Genomic DNA, 24,625 nt, shown 5'->3' with positions numbered 1-24,625 from the left:
AAATGGTCTAGGTGCAATTTTCAATGTATTTTTCACCATCCTTTAATACTAACCCTAAATGATGAGTGGCAGGTGTGGAAGAGGACTGAAGGAACTCTGTCAATTTGAAAAGGTTCATTATTTTTACCCAATTTTTCAGATTGTCATTTTAAATAAGTGCTAGCCTGGTGAAGGTTTTCATTGTTTTGAACCACAGGCTTTATATTACCTTTAAAAAAAAAGAAAAAACAAAACCTCTCAGCCACAAGTTGGATGCTTTTGGCAGCATTACAGATGTAGCACCACCCCAGCAGGGAGTGCGTTTGCTTCTTTGCTTATTTCTGGCAGGGAGAGGAATGCTGGACATCGAGAGGCTACAAGGAAGGCTGCCCAGAGCATCGCACACTGCTCACCCGTCCCGTCTGTGCATTCTCCTTTTGGAACACACAGGTAAGTACAATGAGGTGCTGGTTCAAGCGCAGCACCTTAGCTCATTAGAGAAACAATGAAAGTCAAGTGCAGTGATTCAAGGTGCATCATAGATCTCCTCAACTTCAGGGAGCTCAACCAGGCCTGTCTCAGACCATAAGCTTCTCATTCAACCCAATAAACTGCTGAAAACGTCCTTTTAATGTTTTATTAATATTTATATCTTTATATATCACTTTGCAACGTGCTTTTCTATAGACTATTAAAAAAACATTAAAACAGAAACTGAATGTTTGTTTTTTACAAATCTGTGACTAGTTGTTGATCTGTTATTCTTTCATATTCATAAATTATAAAATCTTATAGCAATTTTTACTGCTGGAAAATGAAATATTGTATAAAGTTTTGTTTCCAGTGTTAATGTTTTAAAATACTACAAATGGATAAAATGTAAACCAACATTAGATGGTGAGCTGCAAAACTATAGAGAAAACATTTTCCTATAATATGGCAGTAGTCTCTAAATATAAAGCTCAATGTCATAAATTTGGGTTCTTAATGAATTTTTTATATCACAAATTTTGTTTCCACTTAGATGTCAGAAACTGAGCTGGAAAAGATAAAAGTAAGAACAGCTGAGCATTTTGAAAATGATAAAAATAACATTTCTTGGTTGAAAGAAGGTAAGCCCTCTTATTGTCGATTTTCTATCAATGTGAAAATTGTGATTTTGTTTATAAGCAAGAGATAGCATGGGAGGTGGAAAAATGCCCTATCAATTAAAACTATATTAGTACTTCTGATTTTTTCTTTTTTTTCTTTGTTTTGGCCTAAGTGGTAGTTTGAGGATGTACAGTATTAAAATGCTTTTTGCATTCCCTATGTTGCAGTAAATACAGATTAGTTTGCTGGTGAGAGAATATACACTTTCAATTCAGATACACATTATCTATGTGATTATTGTTGTGCTGTAGAATTGTCTCTTTAGCCAAGGAGACTAAATTATTTGAGGACAAGTATTTTTTTTTTAATAATAATCACAAAAAGGAAGGCATGCTGTAGGAAGTAATGTCTACAAATAGAATCGCCATTCACTGCAATTAGAGAAGCCACCTTCCCAGGGGAGGATGCTGTCAGCCACAGGGAGAGTGTGCGTGAGATGGTTGCTTGAAATACATACACAAATCAATATGTCCTCCTATGATGAGTACAAATTTGTGCACTTTTGAAAATATGTATAAGCTCATTATTACTTACTAGAAGGTTTGGTTTTATAATCTTTTAATTTTATGAACATCATAATGTTTCTGAAACAGATTTGGTATTTTGTTAAAATAGGTGTGTCTTTTATACTATTTCATAAATTTATTCAGCTGTAAAGAAACAGCTCTGAAGAAGTTGCTATTTCTCAAAATTGTTTTATAAGTTTATGGGAAATTTTAATATATATGCCAGGTAAGTTCTACAACACCAAAACAGTAATAATAATAGCATCAACCACATTGACAATGTGCATTGATGATTATGCTGAATCATCATAACAACCCTATGCAACAGTAATTATTTCTAATTTTCAGATGAGAAAGCAAAGTCACAAATGGTTTAAGTAAATGGCCTAAAATTACAAGGTTAGGAAGTGTGACAGAACTGGGATTTGATCCCAGAGTGCTTGATTCCATGGCCCATGAATTTAACTACCACCTTACAAAATGTTTCAAAGAAAAGATGTTTACAGTACTTGTCAGGGCATGATCTGTGCTCAGAAGTTTTTCTAGTGTTTAAATACTGCCTCCACTTTCATACATACCCTCGCATCCACTCTCCTCCCTAATCCTGTCCTGTCTTCACTTTCATTAAAATATGATTCCCTCCACCCCATGCTTCAGTAATCAAAATTAATAGCTGTAGCTCATCTCTACTAGAGATTCTATTTCAGGATAAAATTTGGTGTAGGCCTAAAGTATTCTCAGAATCATTTTTTTTTTTCAGAAAGCCACAGGGCAAGAGAATTCTATAACTTCTTTAAATAGAATAATTTAAAAAACACTGTGGAAGTAAAAATTGAACTTGAGTCAAAGATTTCCTTCTGTATTTCTTGTGAACCCAAATCCATTATGACAAATGTGTTCTTCACTACTAGTTATAGTGAGGCTTATATTATTTATTCATCTATAATTACTCTATTCTACAGGTGTCTTATATAGAAATAATGATGAAATTGATAGACCAGTCAATTGTTTACTGAGATATTTTCTTTTTCAAAAAATTGTGTCCATTAAGTATAGTTTAGGCATTAAATTCTTGTAATCTATAAAATCTAATTTCCCAGGTGACTTGCTTTATCCCATTTGGACACTTCATTTAAGCTACGCTCAAATTACGTTTACAGTGTTTCATAAAAGGAAATTGAACCGCATTCTAGAAGGCTACATCTTGATGGAGAATTATCAGAATGAGCTAGTTTTCAACATAAATCTCTACATGTCTTTTTTTAATGTTAGGAAAAGTATATATGCTGGTTTATTTTATTTTTTAAAGGCAAACTGGTGCATTGAAAAGAGTAGAGCATTTGAAGTTATGTAGGTGTGGTTTATAAATCTCAGCTCAATTGTTTACTACCTGTATTGTGACTATGGTATGTTACTTAACCTTCCCGAGCCCAAGAGCCCTTGGCTGGGGATGATAACACCTGCTTTGTGTGATTATGGAGATGAGATTTCATTATTTCTGTGGGGTTTTTTTTGTCTCTTTAAAGCATGATTCAAAATAATATGGTTTACATTTTTGGAGAGTCTTATTCACATTTTAAACAGTTATTAATAGTAACAGCATTCTAAATTTTTAGATTATTTCATATCAATGTCTTCATTTGGTCCCTGCAACAACTTGATGTGCAACAATTGTCCCCATTTTGCAGATTAAGAGATTGAGGTTCAGATAGACTTTGGATCTTCCTCAAATTTGCAGAACTGTTAAGAGGCAAGTTGAGTCTTGAACCCAGCTCTTCCAGTTCCAACTTCTATTCTTTACCTTAAACAAATTTATCGCAGTGACTTCTTCAATGGTTATTAATCAGTATTTTAAATTTATCAACTCTTCTCATTAAAATGAAACCAATGGTTTAAATTTGTTCAAAAAATTTTTCTTGAATGACAAAAGAAATTGCTATTCTTATCACAATATGTCTTGTCTCCTTCTGCAACTCTAGCTGAAGAGTCCCTATTGTTAAAATGTAGGGAATCATAGCAATGCTTTACCTATCAGGGCTGAAGCAAAGCCACTCACTGAGTAAGCTACATAAAGCACTGAATACAGTACCTGACCCCATGGTAAACATATGACCAATGAGTTATCACGATCATTGCCAGCCTGAGTATTGATGTTCTTCAAACATTCAGTCAACTTACCCAATGTAATTCAATATTTATTAACCGTGGTGTTACTGGAGATAAGGCACAAGAGGAGCAGAAAAAAAATTTACAAAATAAAAGCCATACAGTCCTGCACTCAAGAAGTTCACTATTTTATTGGCTTGTTTTTGCGTGGAAGATGAGGCCTTTATTACCTTCCACTTTCCATCCAATGGATCCTGGGCTTTATGGTCTCAGCAATGGTGTCAAAGAGCTGGTTAAAGCCACACTCAGAGCTATTATCAACAATTAGGGTAAATATTGTTCAAGAGACACCCTGCAGATCTGAAATGCACTCATTGGAAACTTAATTGAATCCTATTTTATGGTCTATCAAACCATCAGACAATCCTGTATAACTATTTTTCATGTTGCCTTTAAATTCTAGACTTATCAGATCTATCATATTCCTAGGCCCCAACTTAAGGAACACAAAAGGATATAGGTGGAGCCCAGGAATAAATGCTTAAGAACAATACAGGTAATTCTGAAGTAAGAAGAAAGATATCCAGAGACCATACTTAGAGAGACCATGTTTTAAGTCAATCACAAAAACAAAATATGACCTTGAAGTATGTACCAGGCAAGATGAGCTACATTGTGCAATTGTGAACCAAGGTGGTCTAGAAAGGCCAGTTTTGAAAGTGGTGACCATCTATTTGCACAGGTGAAGAGGAGGAACAAATGCTGGCAGAAAAGTCATCAGAGACAGGAAGATCTTGCTTTGGTGCTATGAACATGGGCATAGTGGCTAGCTATTTGTGTATGGATTAACACAGAGTGAGAGGGAAACTCAGACCGAGAACCCTCTATAGGCTAAGTAGTTGGACATAGGTTCTGGATTGTCACTACAGGACTGAGGGCAGATACTAATATATTAAAGTGTGATTAGGGCATATACATTTATAACTAGTTTGCAGAGTGACATGGGGAGGCAGAGGAAAGGTGGACAGGAGTAGTGTGATAGCCAAGACAGAGACACATTCAGTGGCCTTGAAGTGAGAAAAAAATGACCTGGATAAAAATAATAACAAGGAATGGAGGGAAATAGGACCAAATTTGAAAAACTTTATGAAGGGAAAATTGATATAACAGAGAAATTGGGGGAAAATTACAGGTGGAATAAGATGGCATTTAATACTCCATTAAGCCAGGGAGCATTCTGGGTAAGCATTTTAGTGCTTAAGGCTTTCACCATTTGATACGGAAGAGAAGCACCACAGTGAAGGGATGGAAGCCTTTAAATTGTTGCCATTTGCAGTTTAAAATCACAGCATCACTAGTGTTTGAACTGCACACAATTTCTTACAATGCCTCCTTATTTTTCAAGAGAAGCTGAAAATCTGAATTTCCATGTGAAATCTAAACTTCTGAAGGTTAAGTAATAACAACAATAGTAAAACACCACGTGGAACAAATAAAACCAGGTTCTATGACTATTTCAGCCCATAGGCTACCAGTTTGTAACTTCTGTTCTGAAATCTTGTATCACTAAATAAAACCTATTACTATTTTTCCCATACCAGTTTGCCGTAAAAAAAATTGCTTCATTGGCATGCACACATATATATACACATACACACACATATTTATATGTGTATGCAAAGTCAAGTCAATTGTCTAATTTTTGAAAACGTGAAGTTAAGACCACTGAAATTAAACCATTTGTCCTATAATTACCTGTAGTTGTTTTAGTGAAGCATTGTCTTATGGTTTTAATACACAGAGGGTAAAACAAAATAACCTTATGTTACAAGTGTGCCCTCAGTGTTTTATAATCATCTTATCAGGTGTGGACTCTGTTCTATAACTACTGAGTTGGGTGGGCCTTAATGGGAAAATTCATACTTATGGAAGAGATGTGATTTTAAAAATAAAAAAGAGAGAATGGGACAAAGAATAAGTTTTCTCTCATCTTCCAAACATACCAGAAAGAAAAAAGCTTGGATGTTGAGAAATGTGCAGTAATGTTTCACTAAATATAATCAGTCATATGGTAAGTATAGTGTTTGTTGATTTCAAAACTGTTATTCAAAAATGTTATTTAAATACATTTTGGAGGAAAATCCCCTAAATTTATTTACTATTAATATAGAGAAGTTGGGTCACCAATGACTTAGCATCTTGAATACATTGGTTATCATTTAATCAGAATTAATAAGTATGAGAAATTAATTTGTCATGATACTGGAAAACAGCCTAGAGGTCCCCAATGTCAAGTTACAAAAATTTTCTTAATAAAATACAAAACTTCTAATCCATAATATAAGAATCTTGTCTCATTCTTGATCATTGTTTGTTTGCAAATGAAATAGAAAAAGTGAGAATCTTCAATTGATATTCATAAATTCACTGAACTTTTCTTAATTCTAAATAAACAAAATTTCTTTCATTGCTCAAACATAATTTCAGATTATAAGCATTAAAACCATTTCAAAATATATATTTTATTCAACTCAGCAACCATTTGATGAGACTCCTCTTTAACTCAGACAATATGTCAGGCAAAGAAACAAAAGATGTCAGTCAATGAAAATGCCAGTTTGCCCTCAAGGAACTCATGTATGTAAGTTCTTTGTTCATTTTAATGACTAAATATCAATTCATACCAATTCTTTCACTCAGATAATTCTCATTTTTAAAAGGGCTCCTTTTTCTGAATAGTTTAAAAATCAAGCCACAGTAATGCTTATTTTATTTAAGTAGTTAATTTTCACAAGTAGCATATCTTGAGGTTTCTGCTAATATGTATACACAAGATAATTAGCTCTTATTTCATTAGTCTTTCCTAACTTGTGAAAATGTGTTACTTAATAACCAAAACACAAGTAAGGAAAAAGTAACAGCCAAATAAAATGTTGTTTTGTGTTTAAACATAGTAGAAAAGAGAAATTAGATGAGAAAACATGACTTTGCAAATCATATAAATAAGTAAAAAAGTACAAGAACAAGATACTTTTACAGGAATAGTTGTCTGGAAGCTTTGAAAATAGATGATGTAATAGAGATTTATGTAGAGAGGGAGAGATTTGAGTTGAAACTTAAATCACAGGAAGAAGCCAGCTATGCAAAAATCTGGGAAGAGCATTCCAACAGGGAGAAGAGCTTGTGCAAGGATAGGTTGACTCAGAATTCAGTATGGCTGAATGGGAAAAAAGGAAAGGAGGGAATTACTGCATAATGGTGATGCTGACTGGAGAATGAGAAAAACACAGTGGAGATGAGACAATCAGATCTGGGTGGGTCAGGTTAAGTGTGAAATGTCTATGAGGCATCCCAAATGAAGGTTATCAACTAAGCAATAGATTATGTGAGATCAGTCGTTGACAGGGAATATCTGCTTGAGATTTTGCTTAGTCCTGAAGATTTGAGAGGACCTTTGTTGATTGAGAGGGTAAAGGCAATGAAATAAAATTTCAAAAAGAAGGAATGAGGCAGGAAACAACATGTCATATTTCAAAAAGTGAATGAAAACAAGAGTGGCTTAAACATTTTGACCCAAAAGAAAGTTGGCATTTGAAGATGTGAGGAGTTTGCCCTGGAATAGAGCCAGGAACTTTTCATAGACCTAGGTCAGCACTTCAGATTCCAATACTCTTTACCCTGGAAATGCCTACTACAGATATATTTTACATTGTAGTAAAATATATTCTACTACATTTTATTCTCAAAAGAACATAAGGTTAAGGTCTATTAAAGGATAACACTACTATCAAAATTTAATGATTATAAGATAAAGCTTTAATAGTTTGTATTATGTTCTGAGGAACAGAATCAATAGAGAGGTAGATGATAGATGATATATAGATTGATAGATGATAGATAGATGATGATAGATGACAGATAGATAGAAAGATTTATTATGAGTGGCTAGCTTAAATATATGTGAAGCCTCCAAAGTCCCACAATCTGCTGTGTGCAAGCTGGAAGCTGAAGAAAACTAGTGGTCTACTTCCAGTTCAAGCCTCAAGTTCTGAGAACCATGGCATAAATCTAGCTTTAAGTAAGACATTCAAAGAAGCAGGAGTGCTGATATCTAAGTGCAGGAAAACATGGGTATCTTAGCTCAAGTGGTGGGAGTAAATTTGTCCTTCATCCAACCTTTTGTTCCATTTAGCCCCTAACAGATTGTGTGATGCCCACCCACATTGGTGGAAGTGATTTTTTAAAATAAGACTACAATTTAAATGTTAATCTATTCCTGAAAATCAAGAAAAATCCATGTATAGAAGGGGCAAAAACTAATCTAGCTCTGGAGCTCCAAATAGCAAGACAACAAATATATTCAGGTCAGCACTCCTAGAACAAATTAGCTTCACATGCTTTTTCTGTCCTCTCATCCTCTGTAGTAAAGACTCCAAACCTCAAAGGAGAAAACTTAATAGACAGGGCAGGGAACCTTCACTGATAGCACTACAAGGCTAAATAAAGGATGAGAGATCCTTCTTCAGAGGGAATTCAGGGTTCTAGCACCAAAATTCAGAGAGAACAGATGTTGTATGAAAATAATGTCTACTCTAAAAGCCAATACCCATGACCCAGTGTTCAGTGCTTTTCTCCATAAGGGATATTTTCTTAAGAATGTAACATGTTGTTGACAGAGTGCTGAACATTTCAGGAAGGAGAGTACTTAGTTTAAATATATTGCCCTCTTACTGAAGTTTAAATGTCAGAATAATTATGATCCTCTGATAACCTTATTTTATGTTTAGAAAGTTCAGTAAAATATGAGATTTTCTTTGTTCTAGTAGGTCAACAAATTAAATTCAAGTGGCATAGCCTACAGCTGATGGTTGAAATTTCTTTCCAACTAAGCCCATAAAGTTGTAAGTTCATTTCTTATAAATTGATGTTGGTCCCAACAGAACAGAAACCCTAGAAGATGCCATGTCAGCCTGACACTATGACCAGATAAATTAATCAGTGCAAAGATCCTACAAGTTGTTAAAAAGCAGATTTAAATACTCTCTTTCAGTGATGATAGGGCAGTACATCAAATACAGAATGATCTTCCCTCACCATTATTAATTGCAATTTTATGAACTCAGAATGAAGAGACCTGTAGAGACTGAGAACCAGTCTCTTCTGTCTCAACCAGAAGAAGAAAACTATAAAGAACCAGAAACTTTAAGAGATTTCCTCTTTTTAATTGAGATGAATTTTTCAGTAGACACATTCATTTTCCTATATGTCACAATAACCATTGATGTGATGTGATACACTTAATCAACATTAGTATAAAGAGCAATTTTATAGTGAGAGAAAAAAGTCCTTTATGTTCTATGCCTCAAGAATAAGGACATTCCATTTCTTGTAAATTCCACAAAGAGATACTTTATTTTTATATGATTATGGCCCATTTCTTTCGCTTAGGAACAGCATTTAGAGAGAATATACTCTCTAATAAAATGCATCTACACTAGGTGTTCACCAGACCATTAGTTAAAAAAAAGAATATGAACAGAGCAAATGAAGACATCACTCTGAAGGCATAAATCATTTCAACCCTTTTAGCCATTATTTAAACCTGTCAAAAAGTAAATGTGTAACAAAGACAAAAAGGAAGGGCAATGACAGTAGTTTTGCCAGAGTATAACTTCAAGAAAAAATAGAGGCCAACTCACAGAGGTGTAGAATTAAATAAGACATCAGAAAAATCTTCTTCTTGAGTTGAATTTTCATACCAACATGGATTTGAAAAGAAATAGCTACGTTACTGAAGGTAAGGAAGATGCTTCGATAACCTCAAACAAGCAATAGAATTTATATTTTTGCTCTTTCACATACCAGTTTTATTTTGTTTTATATTTAGAATATTCAGCCTTGTAGATAGAAAATCAAATTTCCACTAGAATTACCAAAAGACATATGTGAATACTAATATCTTGAATATAGTTTTCATAAAAAATATAATCAGTTTATATAAATATACTCTTCAGGAGAATAAATTACACAAAAAGTTATATTCGGACCACAATTAATAAAAAAGCAAAGATTCCACTCTATGCATGTCTTAAAACTAATTTCTGAGACTAATATTTTAAAATTCATTTTGATATGGCAAACCATTCATAATACAGAAAGCATTTGTTTTACAAAATAATATAAAATCAAGTCAACCAAATGAACAAATGTTTGGATTTATCACAAGGCACAGATTTACACAAATAATATACCATGACTCCCATGCCCAAGGAGCTTATAATTCAGTTGGAGAAATAAAGTAACAGCAGCACATCCTGTTTGCCATACGGTTTAGACAAAAGCAAGCTCTTCAGGTATATTTGAAATATAGTAGAATGTGCACAACCACTTTGGATGTAATTGTTTTCAGTATCAAATCTTACACACCAAGCCATATAGTTTCACCCAATTCCTTAGACAGATGCATATTTATTTTAAGATTAAAACAGAGCTTGTTGGTTTGTTTTGTTTTTAATGAATTTAGCAGATTTGGGCTAAAACTATTAAGCTAAAGAGTCACTTGAAAACAGTAGGATTCATTTAAAATATTAACTTAGATTTTATACATCTTTTAAAATATTTTTTCTTTCTTAAATGCAAATTGATTTTATTTCTTTTTTAAATGTCAAAGTTAATTATGAAATATTAAAAAATTTAAAAACATTATAAAGTTTCAGCAATTAAACCAACATGACATCAGCGCAGAAATAATCAAGTAGATCAATTAAATATAATGAGCATTCTAGAGACAAACGTACATATCTAACAATATAATATATGATTTAAGTTGATATTTCAAATCAATGGGTAAAATAAGGCTCATTCAACAAATAAAGTGCATGGACCACTACTACTTGAAACAAAACAAATATAGAGCTCTATTTCACACAATATACAAGAAATATTCAGGTGAGTTAAAAATAAATATGTAGAATCCAAGGAGTTTTAGAAGAAAATAGAACTAATATTTGTCATGACCTGAAGTAAAATATTCAAACCCACAAGTTATAAAGTAAATATTGACAATATGACTATATTACATTTAACTATATGGTAATATACATATAAAAAAAGTTAAAGGACAAGGAATAGAATAGAAAAGTATTTGCAACACATCTAAAAAAAGGATTAATAGGATTTTTTTTAGGGAAAAAGGTTCTACAAACCTTTAATCAATAAATGGATAAAGAAGACCAAAAAGTCATTTAAAGCTTTTTTTAAAAAAACATAACAGAAATAGGCAAGAAATATACAAAAACAGGTTTAGTTTCAACAAATAGTTAAAGAACAATTAAAATGCCATCATTGTCACAATCAGATTAATGAGTATTAAAAATATTGGTAATATCAAGTATTGGCAATTTTGAAAGGAACTGGGTATTCATAGAAACTTTTTCTTCATCTTAAAGCAGTCCCTTTAGCATATTTTGCATTGCTGGTTTGGTGAAGGTGTATTCTTTTAGTCTTCTTTTGTCTGGGAAACTCCTTATTTCCCCTTTCATTTTAATCGAGAGCAGTCTTGTTTGCAGGCCTTTGCTTTTCATGACTTGGAATATTTCTTGCCATTCCTTTCTGGCTTGCAGGGTTTCTGTTGAGAAGTAAGCTGCTAGCCGTATTGGGGTTCCCTTGTGTGTTACTACCTCTTTCTCCCTTGCTTGCTTTAGGATTCTCTGTCTTTGATATTTGCCATTTTAATGAGGATGTGTCTTGGAGTGGGCCTCATTGGGTTCCTCTTGAATGAGATCCTCTGTGCTTCCTGGACTTGTGAGATTTTTTTTCTCTCCTTCAATTAGGGAAGTTTTCCATCATTACTTTTTCAAATAGGTTCTCTATCCCTTCCTCATCCTTTTCCCTTTCTGGTATCCCTATTACACTGATATTATTACATTTCAGGTTGTCCTGCATTTCCCTCAATGTCTCTTCATTCTTTTTGAGTCTTTCTTCATTTTCTTGCTCTTTCTATCTACCTCATCCTCCAGCTTGCTGATTCGGTCCTCAGCTTCACCTAGCCTGCTTCTGATTCCTTTTACTGTGTTCTCCAATTCAGAAATTGTATTCTTCATTTCCTCTTGTCTCTTATTGATAGTTTCTATGTCTCTGTTCATGCTGATATAGTTTGCAGTGAATTCTTCATAGTTTCCTTGTAGTTTTTGGTAATTCTCTCTGAGCTCACTGAGCTCATTGAGCTTCCTTAGAACCATTGTTTGGAATTCAGTATCTGATAGTTTACTTGGCTCTATTTCCTTTAGTTCTCTTTCTGGGGATTGCTCCTTTCCCTTCGAGTGGGGCATATTTCTTTGTCTTCTCATTATTTGTGAGACTCCTCTCTTTTGCTTCTGATTCTTAAGTTGATCTGTCTTGATCAACTGACTTTGTGGTGTGAGTTTTTATGGTTGCAGACCGCTGTTTTTACTTTCTGGATCTGCCTCTGATGATATCAGATGTTGTCCCTATCTGACCTTAGTCAATCTGTTCGAGACTTCCAGTAATCTACCATTTGTGGCTGTCTCCTTCAGCTGTTAATCCATTCACTCTCCACTCAGTAGGCCACCTTAGACAGCTCAGGGAGGGGCGGAGTCCCTCCCAGGGGCAGGATTATTGGGTCCTTTCACGCTGCTGTGGTATGAGGGAGGAGACCGCACTGGGATCCCGCCAGCTACTCTCTCCATTCTCTCCCCAAAGCTTCTGTTCCCAGTCTCTCCTCACGTGTCACCAGATGTCTCTGTGCCCCCTTTAGCCAGGGATCTACTGTCTGTGGCTGCCAGTCTGCACTCAGCAGGCAGCTTAGACAGCACCCGGGGTGGGGGGGTGCAATCTCACCTGGGGGCGAGGCTATTGGGACCTTTGACGCAGGTGCCACTCAGGGGGTGTGGTCTCTGCCTGAGCAAGATGACCACTGCCACATGGGGGATGAGTCAGCACTGAGATCCCACCAGCCACCCTCTCAGTTCTTCCCCCAAAGTCTCCACCCCAGTCTCTCCTCAGGTGTGTCTAGCCCACTCTCCCCAGCCTCTGACAGAGACCAGGGTAAGTTGCTCCTAATAAAAAGTTATACGTTGGCCCTTGAAACAGTTCTTTGCATCTCCAGCCTCCTGTGTCTGGCAGAGGGCAACCCTGCCGCTTTTCGCAGCTGGCTGTTTTCTGTGTATCTTTTGGGCTCTGGTGCTGTGGGCTAGAGATCCCCACTTTTGGTTTAGACCCCGCTCTTCTCAGTGGGGATCCAACTGGCTGGTTCAATATCCTTCTGGTGCTTCTGCCCTTGGGTGCCTGGCCCGCCTTCTCAGGTCTGTCCACTCCTTACCAGTTAGATTGCTAAAGCTGATACTTCTGCCTCCGAGGTTACAAGGCTCTTCTCTGGCTATTGTTCAGTTGTTTGTTCCAGGTCATTTCTCCACAATTTAGTTGTAATTCCAGGTTGGTCCTGGGAGGAGGTCAGTGTGTCTTTCACTCACTCCTCTGCCATCTTGAGTCTTCCTAAAAGATCTTTTTAATATGTATTTTTTAATTTTTTTATTCAGCCTTTTTATTTAAAAAAGGAAAACAACTAATATCCTCATTTTAAAATGAGAAAAAAAAAACTATACCATAAAAAGATAGAGATACTTAATAGTAATGGACTTCACTTTTCCAAGGGAAATTCTTAAGTGACTAATTTATTTAATAAAGAGGGAAAATGCACTAAAGACAAAAAAAAAGTAATACAACTTGGAGACACAGTGTATTTATAGGTCATGAATGCACTGGTGTGTTCAAATTCAGTATAATGTTAAATCTCTAAATGTTGTAGGTCAATGCCCATTAAATAAGAAGCCACTCTCAGGTGTTTGAATTCCAGGTGAGATTATCAAGCCTGAGTTCTGTAACATGTTCTCTAATAGCAAAATGTACTCTTTGTTTCAGTTTTACCTCAATAAATAGTCTCATCTTGGTCGCCTCTGGATATAAGGAGTAGAAATAACTTGTTCCCATCATTTTGGAGAACAAATTAATAATGTTAATTAGGAATCCATTTCAATTTTCTAAAACACTAACCAGGAAAAAGTCACATGGTTAAAAAATACATATATAAAATACATACATATATTTTATATGTAACTATGTTTCTGGTACATAATATTTGATTCCAGCCTTTTCTCTGGCCGTCAAACAATACATTTTTTGACTATCTCTTATTTCTAAGATAACAGTTTCTACAAGATAATCACACATAACATTCAAGGTGTCTACAGTCAATATATGTATGATGTTGCAGGAGGAGGTGGTAGTTAAGGAAAGTTTGTTATAGGACAACAGTTTTAAAGAGGAGGAATAATAAGTATTAGACTGTTAATTGCTAAAGGCCATGGATGTATTTGGCTTGTTACCAGCACATATTTTAGTATTCAGAGAGCCCCTGGAGTATAGCAGATGCTCAAAAATTATATATATATATATATATATATACACACACACACACACACACACACACACACACACACAACTAAATATTGAAGATGATATGAAATGCAGAAGTAGGAAAGAGAACACCTAGAATTAAAAAAAATGGGAATTTAGTTGGGCTATAAATCATTAGTAAATAGGTAGTAGTATTATAAATTGGTAAAATGTAATGGTCTAAAGTGGAGACAGAAAAGTCTAGGGTGTTCAGAGAACAGTAGTTATATTTGGCTTGAGAGGAAGAGAGTAAGAGATAAACCTTGACTATATTATAAATGGCTTTTCATACCAGGCTGAAGAGTATCAACCAAATGTTCCAGGACAAAGGGATGCCGCTAAATATATCCAGGGCTATTAGATGGGGATACAGACAGAAGAATCTCTGTGCATTAGCAAACATTTGTGATTTGAGAATCTTTATGAAGATAGATTGAAGGGTAAAATAGAAGGGAAGGCTGGAAAGAAAGTGACTAATTAAAAGCTTTTGCACCCATAGATAAGAAAGAATGATTTCTGAAGTGAGATAATAGTTGCCAGGGCAATGGAAACAGAAGCTGGCACCCAAAAGTGCTGACCCCAAGGCTTTGACCATGGACAGGATATTAGGGGGAAAGAGAGAGAGAGAGAGAGAGTGTTACCACAGATTAAAGAAAGCTGCTCTATTGAAACAAATTGTGGGTGTGTGTGTGTGTGTGTGTGTATCTTTACGTAAGTAATCTGTTTACTTTAGAAAAATTTAAAAAATGCAGATGGAAAAATAGATAGCCTGACCCAAAGATAGCCACCATACATCTTTTCTTATAGGTCTCATGCTTGTGTATCAATGTGTGGGTGTTTGTATATACACACACACATAATTTACTAATTTTAATAATATCTGTTTATGCAATATATTTAATAATGTGTTTTTCTTACCCATAAATGAATGCAAATATCTTTTCTGGTTAATAAATATAGATTTATAGAATCATTTCAATTGTTATACACATAGTATTCCACTATTAAAGTAATAAAATATAAGTAACCCTTCTCTGTTCTTGAATATTGAGGTTGTTGCAAATTTTTAGCTTTTAAATCTCAGAGGAATGCATTACAAAATCTGTAGGAATTCCTTATAAGAAGACTAAACAAAAGCGCTAAGAGGGGTTCTCACACCTTACCTTTGGCTCTCAGGAAACAGTTTACAATGTATTGCACATCAGCTTCACTTTAGTTTCATAGAAATCATGTGCAGAAAGTCCTATCATGCTTGTCCTACAGGTACAGAAAGTAAAGGTTAGAGGAGTTTAAATAATTTGGTCCAAATCAATGGGTAATACACAAGGGCAAGTTCTCAAGTCAGGTGTTCTGATCTGAAATCCAGGGTTTTTCAATCATAGACTCTGCTTTGAAATTACTTGAAGGTAGATAATCAATAACCCCTACTCTGCACCCATTTTGACAATTAAAATTAAAGGAGACATAAAGTTTGGGGAAGTGATGCAGATGATGCCTCTTTAATATTATTATTCTTTTAGTTGGATTCTCTGAACAGTATCTTCAATGTAACCATGGTGATTTAAATGGGAAAGAGGACAGGGTTATTACATTAGGTGAAGATTCAGAAGCCGATTTATCCACAGATTGTAGTGATCAAATGAATTACAACTTTGTAATATTACTACATTCATATTTAAGAGATAAAAGTTGAAGTTCAACTTCTATAATATCCAGTTATTTAAGGCACAGCAAGTTATAAGGATTAATCATTTTAATATCTTCCCATAAAAGTGGACTAACTAAACAAAAACAAGACTGATAAAGAAGGGAAGTGAAAATATTATTTTGTTTGCTGATATTTGTGAAACAAGCACTTGAAAATAAAGCATATCAAAGTGGGTGTATGGAGGGGGGAATAATTCCATTGGCAGAGTGAACTATGATCAGATTAAGAAACAGCAATATATTTTTGCATGGCTAATAAACAGATCAAAAACCTGCAAACCTAAGGATATTTGGATGCCGAATTTTACTTTAATTTTCAAATACTTCTATCTGGCTGTACCATCTCTCCAGTAAGAAAATTATATTACACATAGCCCTGCTTTCTGGTATTCAGCAAGTAGCACCTCACTGTCAAACTTAGATGTGACCTTGATTTTCTTTTTTATATTTAGAATTTTTAAAAATTTGTCCCCTTAAACTTTAAGCAGAAGGTTTTGGCAAAGAATAAGGCATGCTGTAAAAGCTTTATTTAAGCTAGAAACACAATGTCTTTCAGATAGTCACTATCAATATTGCATCCACTCTATTTTTCAATCCTTTGAATTTATAATAATATTTTTAATTAAAGTTATAAAACTATTTTTAGGTAGTCAAATGATGCTTTACAAATTGCCTGATTTCTTAGCATCTACCCTTCAAATGAAAATAATGAAAAATGCTTAAGGAAGAAGTTTAAGAAATTAAGTCAAGTATTTTTCCACCCTCCAAGAAGAAATTTAATGCAACTCAAAAAAATATGATTACACATATACATATTGCTGCAAAAGGAATCCAGATGTATGGAATAAGAAGCATTTTTATTTTTGTCTAACCAATTGAAACTATAGAGATTATATGAATTTATCATTAGTAATAAGAGAAACTAAATAAATTTTATTTATTTATTTGTTATTATTGTTTAAGCTGTTACAGTTGTTCCCACTTTTTTTCCTCTTCCTTCCCTCACCCAGCTCAACCCTCTCCTCACTCCAAAGATATACCCGCATTTTTGTCTGTGTCCTTGTGTTGCACATAAATATTCTTTGGTTAATAAATAACTTTGGAGTTAAACAGAAGTATAGTCTAATTACAGCTTTGTAGTGGCTCAAATATCTAAACTGTTAAGTTTCACCAAAATATCGATTCTTTTTGTGTTCTGCAGCAATTATCTTACAACCTCCATGTCAACTTTCCCTAGCATGTTTAAGTAAACAGGTAGGCTCTTTGGTTATTTTGCTTTGTTTTTGCAAGGACTCATTATATAATAACTAATTACCCAAAGCCAGGCAAAACGATTTGTACAATTATTAAAACTGCCCAATATCACATTCAACAAGCAGAGAATTATGATTAAATATAAATTTGGTTTGTTCTCCTTTTTAAAGTACTCAGGGTTTGGAAAGAAATATGCTTCTATCACTTTAGAAGAACCTTCTGACAAATGATATATACCAACAAATATTGGTATAGCCATAATAGACTGGGAGGTATTGGACCAGATCCTGGCAATAGAGTAGATCAGAGAGACAGATCACAGAGTTCGAACTTCCTGTGAAAGAAGTTACTGTAAGGGTAATGGGAAAAAATAGCAAGTGGCGTTAACCACGAAGAGGTCACCCTTAGGATCTGCCTTTTAAAAGAACACTCTGGCAATAGTGTGGATTGCAGAGGAGATAAAAGTGGACAGATGGTATGTAGCAGGGGAGTTGCCGTAGCTGAAGTAAGACTTTAAAGGAGGACATTGTGAATGAGAGAAGAAATTTTGAGCATTTGTTAAAAATTAGAATTGTCAGAACTTCCTGGAACACTGGGTAAGAGGATGAAAAAACTGAGACATCAGAGACAGCATTCAGCCTGCAGGGTAAATGATTTAGCTATTTGCTCAATTGGAAACAAAAGAATTAAACTGTATACTCCACCTGGTGTGAATTAAATAACTAAATGATTTTTTAAAACTAAATTATTTGGAAAAGTATGTTAACTAAGATCAAGGTGTTAAAAGTGATAGGTTCTAGAAGTTGAAACTGAGTATTTCTTGGATGTTGGTTAACCAAAATGAAGTCTATCATATTTTCTGGTAGGCTCTGGAAGCAGTAGTTTTAGGAAGAAAGGTATCATGTTTAAAGTTTGTTTCAGTATCTTAGTGAGACAATCGTCTGACGATTTGGGGAAGAAAATGAAGGATAGCATTTAAATTAAATTTCACAGCACCTCATGTTTTAAACAACTTGGAGGCTTATGAAAAAAGGAAATCAAAGCTTAGTAATAGGTATAAACAACTCATTAATTTTATCTTCATCATATTATAAAGTGAAGAAAAGCCTTCACCCTTTCCCCATCAGTAGAAATGCTACTGGTTTGAATGGATAATAAGATGTAAAACATTTAGAATTCTATTGATGGCTCCAACAAATTGATAAATACATTAGACACAATCTTAAATGGTGTCCAAAGAAGCTGTGAGGTTTGCAAGTCAGGACTGTTTCTGTTTTTACACATAGTTTAGCTTTGCCATTGCCATGAAGATGAAGAAAAATGAACAAACATAGGAAACAAAGAGAAAGTAAAGTAGGGAGCATGTATTTTTATTAAGGCACATTCAGTTTCATAACATAATTTTATTAACCAATGTCCCCCAGTAAAGTCAATAAAAAAGAAAAAATAAGGCCTTATGTTGTCAACAAAATGAAACATTTTTGTATATCCTTTTTAAATTATTAATTTATTTTTCAGTTACAGTTGACATACAATGTTATATTAGTTTCAGGTTTACAACATAGTGATAAGACATGTATACACTTTACCAAGTAAAATTATCATCCCTGACACCATACACAGTCATGACAATATTATTGACTATATTCTGTATGTTGTACTTTACACCCCCATGACTGTTTTTATAACTAGCAATTTGTACTTAATCCCTTTCACCTTTTTCACTCTGCCCCCTCAACCTTCTTCCCATCTGGCAACATTCTCTGAATCTGTGAGTTTGTTTCTGTTTTATTGGTTTATTTATTTATCTTTCTCTGATTTATTTCATTAGTGTAATATTTCCTAGGTCTATCCATGTTGTTGCAAATGGCAAGATTTCATTTTTTTAGGGTAATATTCCATTGTACATATGTTCACTTTTTTAAAATTTATTTTTTAATTAGACTTGGCATGGAATATTATATTACTTGCAGATGTAGAGCATAGTAGTTAGACATTTATACAACTTAAGAAGTAATCACAAATAAGTCTAGCACCCACCTGATGTCATACATAGTTATCACACTATTATTGAATATATTCCCTAAACTCTACTTAATCCCCATGACTATTTTGTAACTACTAACTTGTACTTCCTAATCCCTTTACCTTTTCCAACCAACTTCTCCAAATGCTTTCTCATCTGGCAACCATTAGCTTGTTCTCTGATTTATGGGTTTGTTTCCATTTTGTTTGTCTATTTAGTTTTTTTAAGATTCCACATGTAAGTAAAATCTTATGGTATTTGTCTTTCCTTGTCTGACTTATTTCACTTAGCATAAATCCCTCTGAGTTCATCCATGTTGCCACAAATGGTAAGATTTCTTTTTTATGACTAATATTCCATTGTATATATGTACAAAAATTTCTTTATTTAGTCATCTATCAGTGGACACTTAAGATGATTCCATATCTTGGCTGTTGTAAATAATGCTGCAATGAACATAGAGGCACATATATACTGTCAAATCAGTGTTTTGGATTTCGTTGTTTAAATACTCAAAACTGGGATCTTTGGGTCATAGTTCTATTTTTAATTTTTTAGAAGTTTCCATAGTGGTTGCATCAATTTGCAATACTACCAATAGTGTACAAGGATTTCTTTTTCTCCACGTGCTTGCCAACACTTGTCTATTTATTGATGATACCTATTTGACAAGTGTGAGGTGATATCTCTTTGCAGTATTAATTTACATTTCTCTGATTATTACTGATGTTGGGCATCTCTTTACATGTCTGTTGGCCATATGTATGTCCTTTTCGGAGAAATGTCTACTCAGATCCCATTTTTTAAAAAGATTTTATTTATTCATTTTTAGGGATTGGGGAAGGAAGGGAGAAAGAGAGGCTGAGAAACATCGATGTGAGAGTATCATGCTCTTTTGGTTACTATAGACTTGTAGTATAGTGCGAAACATTCAAATTTGTTCTTCTTTCTCAAGGTTGCTTCACATACTTGGTGTCATTTGTGGTTCCATATATATTTTAGGATTATTTATTCTACTTCTGTGAAAAACCTCACTGGTTATTGATAGGGATAGCATTGAATCTGTAGATTGCTTTGAGTGGTATGGATTTTTTTAAAATTATTTTTTGTTCAAACACATTTGTCTCCATTTTACTACCACCACTTAACCCTGCTCCATCCATCCCCACCTCCCTCCCTCAATCCTTCAACATGTTGGCTTTGTCCATGGGTCTTTTATACATGTTCCTTGATTTGACCCTTCCCTTTCTTTTCCTCATTACCCTCCTCCCTCCTTCCCTCTTGCTACTATCAGTTTCTTTTTTCTTTCAATGTTCCTGGTTATATTTTCCTTGCTTGTTTGTTTTGTTGATTAGGTTCCACTTATAGGTGAGATCATATGGTATTTGCCTTTCACCCCCTGGCTTATTTCATTTGTCATAATGCTCTCCAGTTCCATCCATACTGTAGCAAAGGGTAGTAGCTCACTCTTTCTTTCTTTCTGCTGTGTAGTATTCCATTGTGTAAATGTACTATAGTTTTTTTAAAATTTTTTCACTGTATTGGATTTATATATTTAAATTTTTTTAAATTTTTCACATACATTTGTCTCCATTTACCTGCCACCTCTTTCCCCTGCCACACCCACCCAGACCTCCCCCTCTCAATCCTTCCCCACCTTGGCTTCATCCATGTGTCCTTCACACCTGTTCCTTGATCTGACCCTTCCCCTTCCCCTCGCCACTACGCCCTTCTCTCCCTCCCTCCAGTCTCTGTAGGTTTCTTCTTTCTTTCAATGTTGCTGGTCATATTTTCCTTGCCTGCTTGCTTTGCTGATTAGGTTCCACTTATAGGTGAGATCATATGGTATTTGTGTACCATAGATTTTTTATCCACTCATTTACTGATGTGAACTTAGGTTGCTTCCAGCACTTGGCTATTGCATATTGCACTGCTATGAACATTGGGGTGCATAGGTTATTTTGAATTGGTGTTTCAGGATTCTTAGAGTATAATCCCAGTGGTGGAATTACTGGGTCAAAAGGAAGTTCCATTTTTAGCTTTTTGAGGAAATTCCAAACTGTTTTCCACAGTGGCTGCACCACTCTGCATTACTACCAACAGTGTACTACAGTCCCCTCTTCTCCACAACCTTGCTAGCACTTGTTATTTGTTGACTGGTTTATGATGGCCATTCTGACCAATGTCAAGTGGTATCTTATTGTAGTTTTAATTTGTATTTCTCTGATGGCTAATGATGCCGAATGCCGAACTTCCTTTCATATGTCTCTGGGCCCTGTTTATGTCCTCTTTGGAGAAGTGTTTGTTCAGATCCTTTGGCCATTTTTTAATTGGATTGTTTGTCTTCCTGGATAGGAGTCGTGTGAGTTATTTATGTATTTTGGAGATCAAACCACTTTCCAAGGTATCATTAGCAAATATATTTTCCCATATGATTGGTTCCCTTTTTATTTTGCTGATATTTTCTTTAGCCATGCAGAAGCTTCTTATTTTGATAAAGTCCCACTTGTTTATTCTTTCCTTTATGTCCCTTACTTTAGGGGACATATTGGTGAAAATATTGCTTCATGAGATACCTGAGAGTTTCCTGCCTATGTTCTCCTATATGACTTTATGGCAACTTATATTTAAGTCTTGTATCTATCTTGAGTTTATTTCTGTGTATGATGTAAGTTCGTGGTCAAATTTCAATTTTTTGCATGTGGCTGTCCAGCTCTCCCAACACCGTTTGTTGAAGAAGCTATCTTTATTGCATTTTATGCTCCTGCCCCCTTTGTCAAATATTAATTGACCATAGAGACATGAGTTTATTTCTGGGCTCTCTATTCTGTTCCATTGATCTATGTGTCTGTTCTTAGGCCAGTACCAGACAGTGTTGATTACAGTGGCCTTGCAGTATAGTTTCATGACAGGTGTTGTGATCCCTCCCACTTCGTTCTTCTTTCTCAAAATTGCTGTGGTGGTTGCTGCCTCATGGGGGGTGAGTCAGCACTGGGGTCCCGCCAGATGCTCTCTCAGTTCTCTCCCCTAGGCCTCCTTCCCATTCTCTCCTCAGGCATCTCTGGCCCACTCTGCCCCTGCCTTTGCAGAAGGCCATGCTCCAGAAGGAGAACCAGTTCCTCAAGTCAGGGTACCAAGCCATGTTCCATTCTGCCTCATAAGTGGAGGTACTGCTGCTTTTGCTGCAGCTAGATCCATCCAGGCTCAGGATCCTGGGACCAGGGTACTGATTGTATGTGAAGATCCTGAACTGCCTTACATGCGACCTCCTCTTTCAAAAGAACTGTTTTCAGATGATCCAAATATCACAAAGACACTACGATTCAAACAGTGGAATGGATAAGAGAGAAGCATGTATTTCCAGCCACCCTTTTTCTATGTCTCTGCTCAGAACCTGCCTCACACTGAGAATGGTGGTGTGGCTGTCCTCACTGGGAAGAAGTTAGTACAGCTGGATGTGAGAGGCAACATGGTAAAACTTAATGATAGCTCTCAAATAACTTATGAAAAGTGCTTGATTGCAACAGGAGACACTCCAAGAACTCTGTCTGCCATTGATAGGACTAGAGCAGAGGTGAAGAGTAGAACAACACTTTTCAGAAAGATTGAAGGCTTTAGAACCTTAGAGAAGATTTCCAGGGAAGCCAAGTCGATTACGATTATTGGTGAAGGCTTCCTTGGTAGCAAACTGGCCTGGCTCTTGGCAGAAAAGCTTGAGCCTTAGGCACTGAAGTGATTCATCTCTTCCCTGAGAAAGGAAATATGGGAAAGATTCTTCCCAAATACCTCAGCAACTGGACCATGGGAAAACGTCAGAGGAGAGAGGATAAAGGTGTTGCCCAATGCTATTGTGCAATCATTTGGAGTTAGCGGTGGCAAGTTACTCGTCAAGCCGAAAGATGGCCGGAAGGTAGAAAATGACCACTTAGTGGAAGCTGTAGGCCTGAAGCCCAATGTTGAGTTGGCCAAGATTGGTGGACTAGAGATTCAGATTTTGGTGGCTTCTGGGTAAATGCAGTGCTCCAAACACACTCTAACATCTGGGTGGCAGGAGATGCCGCATGCTTCTATAATATAAAGTTGGGTAGGGGGTGGGTAGAGCATCATGATAATGCTGTTGTGAGTGGAAAATTGACTAGAGAAAATATGACTGGAGCTGCCAAGCCATACTGGCACCAGTCAATGTTCTGGAGTGATCTGGGCCCCGATGTTGGCTATGAAGCTATTGGTCTCCTGGACAGTAATTTGCCCATAGTTGGGGTTTTTGCAAAAGCTTCTGTACAAGACAACCCAAAATCTGCCACAAAGCAGTCAGGGACTAGTATCCAATCATAGAGTAAAACAGAGTTGGAGGCCTCAGAAATCACTATTCCTCACAGCAACTCTGCAGTCCCCAAGGCTCCTGTGGAAGGGGAGGACTATGGCAAAGATGTCGTCTTCTACCTCAGGGACAAAGTGGTGGTATGAATTGTGCTGTGGAACATCTTCAACTAAATGCTGATAGCAAGGAAGATCATTAAGGATGGTGAGCAACATGAAGCTCTCAATGAAGTAGATAAACTATTCAACATTCATGAAGACTGAAACACCCAAGAAGACTAGGCAAGCACTTTGCTGTCCCTGACAGCAGCTTGGATGACTAAACAAACATTTTTTATTCAACAGACTTCCTTTGTGAATATTTCAATTGTGAATATTTTAACAATGTAGGCAAATTCTTAATGTTAACATCATTAAATAAAATCTGATCCTTCTAAAAAAATTGATGTGGCTATTTGGGGTTGTTTATTGTCCCATTTAAATTTTTGAAATGTTTGTTCTGTCTGTGAAATACATCATTGGTATTTTAGTAGGGATTGCATTGAATCTATAAATTGATTTGGATAGTATGGACATTTTGATGGTGTTAATTCTTCCAATCCATGAACATGATATATGCTTCCATTTATTTGTGTCTTCCTTAATTTCTTTTTTCAATGTTGTATAGTTTTCTGCATACAGGTCTTTCACTTCCTTTGTTAAGTTTATTCCTAGGTACTTTATTTTTCTTGTTGCTGTAGTAAATGGGATCCTTTTTTCCTGATTTCTGATTCTGATATTTTATTGTTGGTATGGAAAAATTCCTTTAATTGTTGAATATTGACTTTGTATCCCCCCGCCACATTATGCAAAATTCATTTATTAGGTTGAGTAGTTTTTTGGTAGAATATATAGGGTTTTCTAAGTACATGATCATGTCTTCTGCTAACAGTGCTACCTTTACTTCCTCCTTTCCAATTTGGATGACCTTTATTTCTTTTTCTTGTCTGATTTCTGTGGTGAGAACATCTAATACTATGTTGAATAGAAGTGGTGAAAGTGGACATCCTTGTCGTGTTCCCGATCTTAGTGGGAAAGCTTTTAGTTTTTGCCCATTGAGTAT

The 24,625-nt window shown here is 35.4% G+C and overlaps 1 protein-coding gene and 1 pseudogene across 1 annotated transcript in view; both read left to right on the top strand.

Annotated features, from left to right (window-relative positions):
• Positions 1-1,003: 1,003 nt before the first annotated feature.
• MDFIC2 (MyoD family inhibitor domain containing 2) overlaps positions 1,004-24,625 on the top strand; it is a 166,790-nt gene continuing 143,168 nt past the window's right edge. Inside the window, exon 1 of the mRNA XM_054595843.1 lies at positions 1,004-1,091. Coding sequence (XP_054451818.1) covers positions 1,004-1,091 — 88 coding nt within the window. The remainder of the gene's footprint in view (positions 1,092-24,625) is intronic.
• LOC129088480 (apoptosis-inducing factor 1, mitochondrial-like) lies at positions 9,507-23,787 on the top strand (annotated as a pseudogene).

This window comes from Pteronotus mesoamericanus, unplaced genomic scaffold (assembly GCF_021234165.1).
Source record: "Pteronotus mesoamericanus isolate MK-2021 breed Mesoamerican mustached bat unplaced genomic scaffold, CSHL_Meso_final scaffold_54, whole genome shotgun sequence".
NCBI classification, from domain to species: domain Eukaryota; kingdom Metazoa; phylum Chordata; class Mammalia; order Chiroptera; family Mormoopidae; genus Pteronotus; species Pteronotus mesoamericanus.
This window is presented reverse-complemented; position numbering and strand designations above follow the sequence as displayed.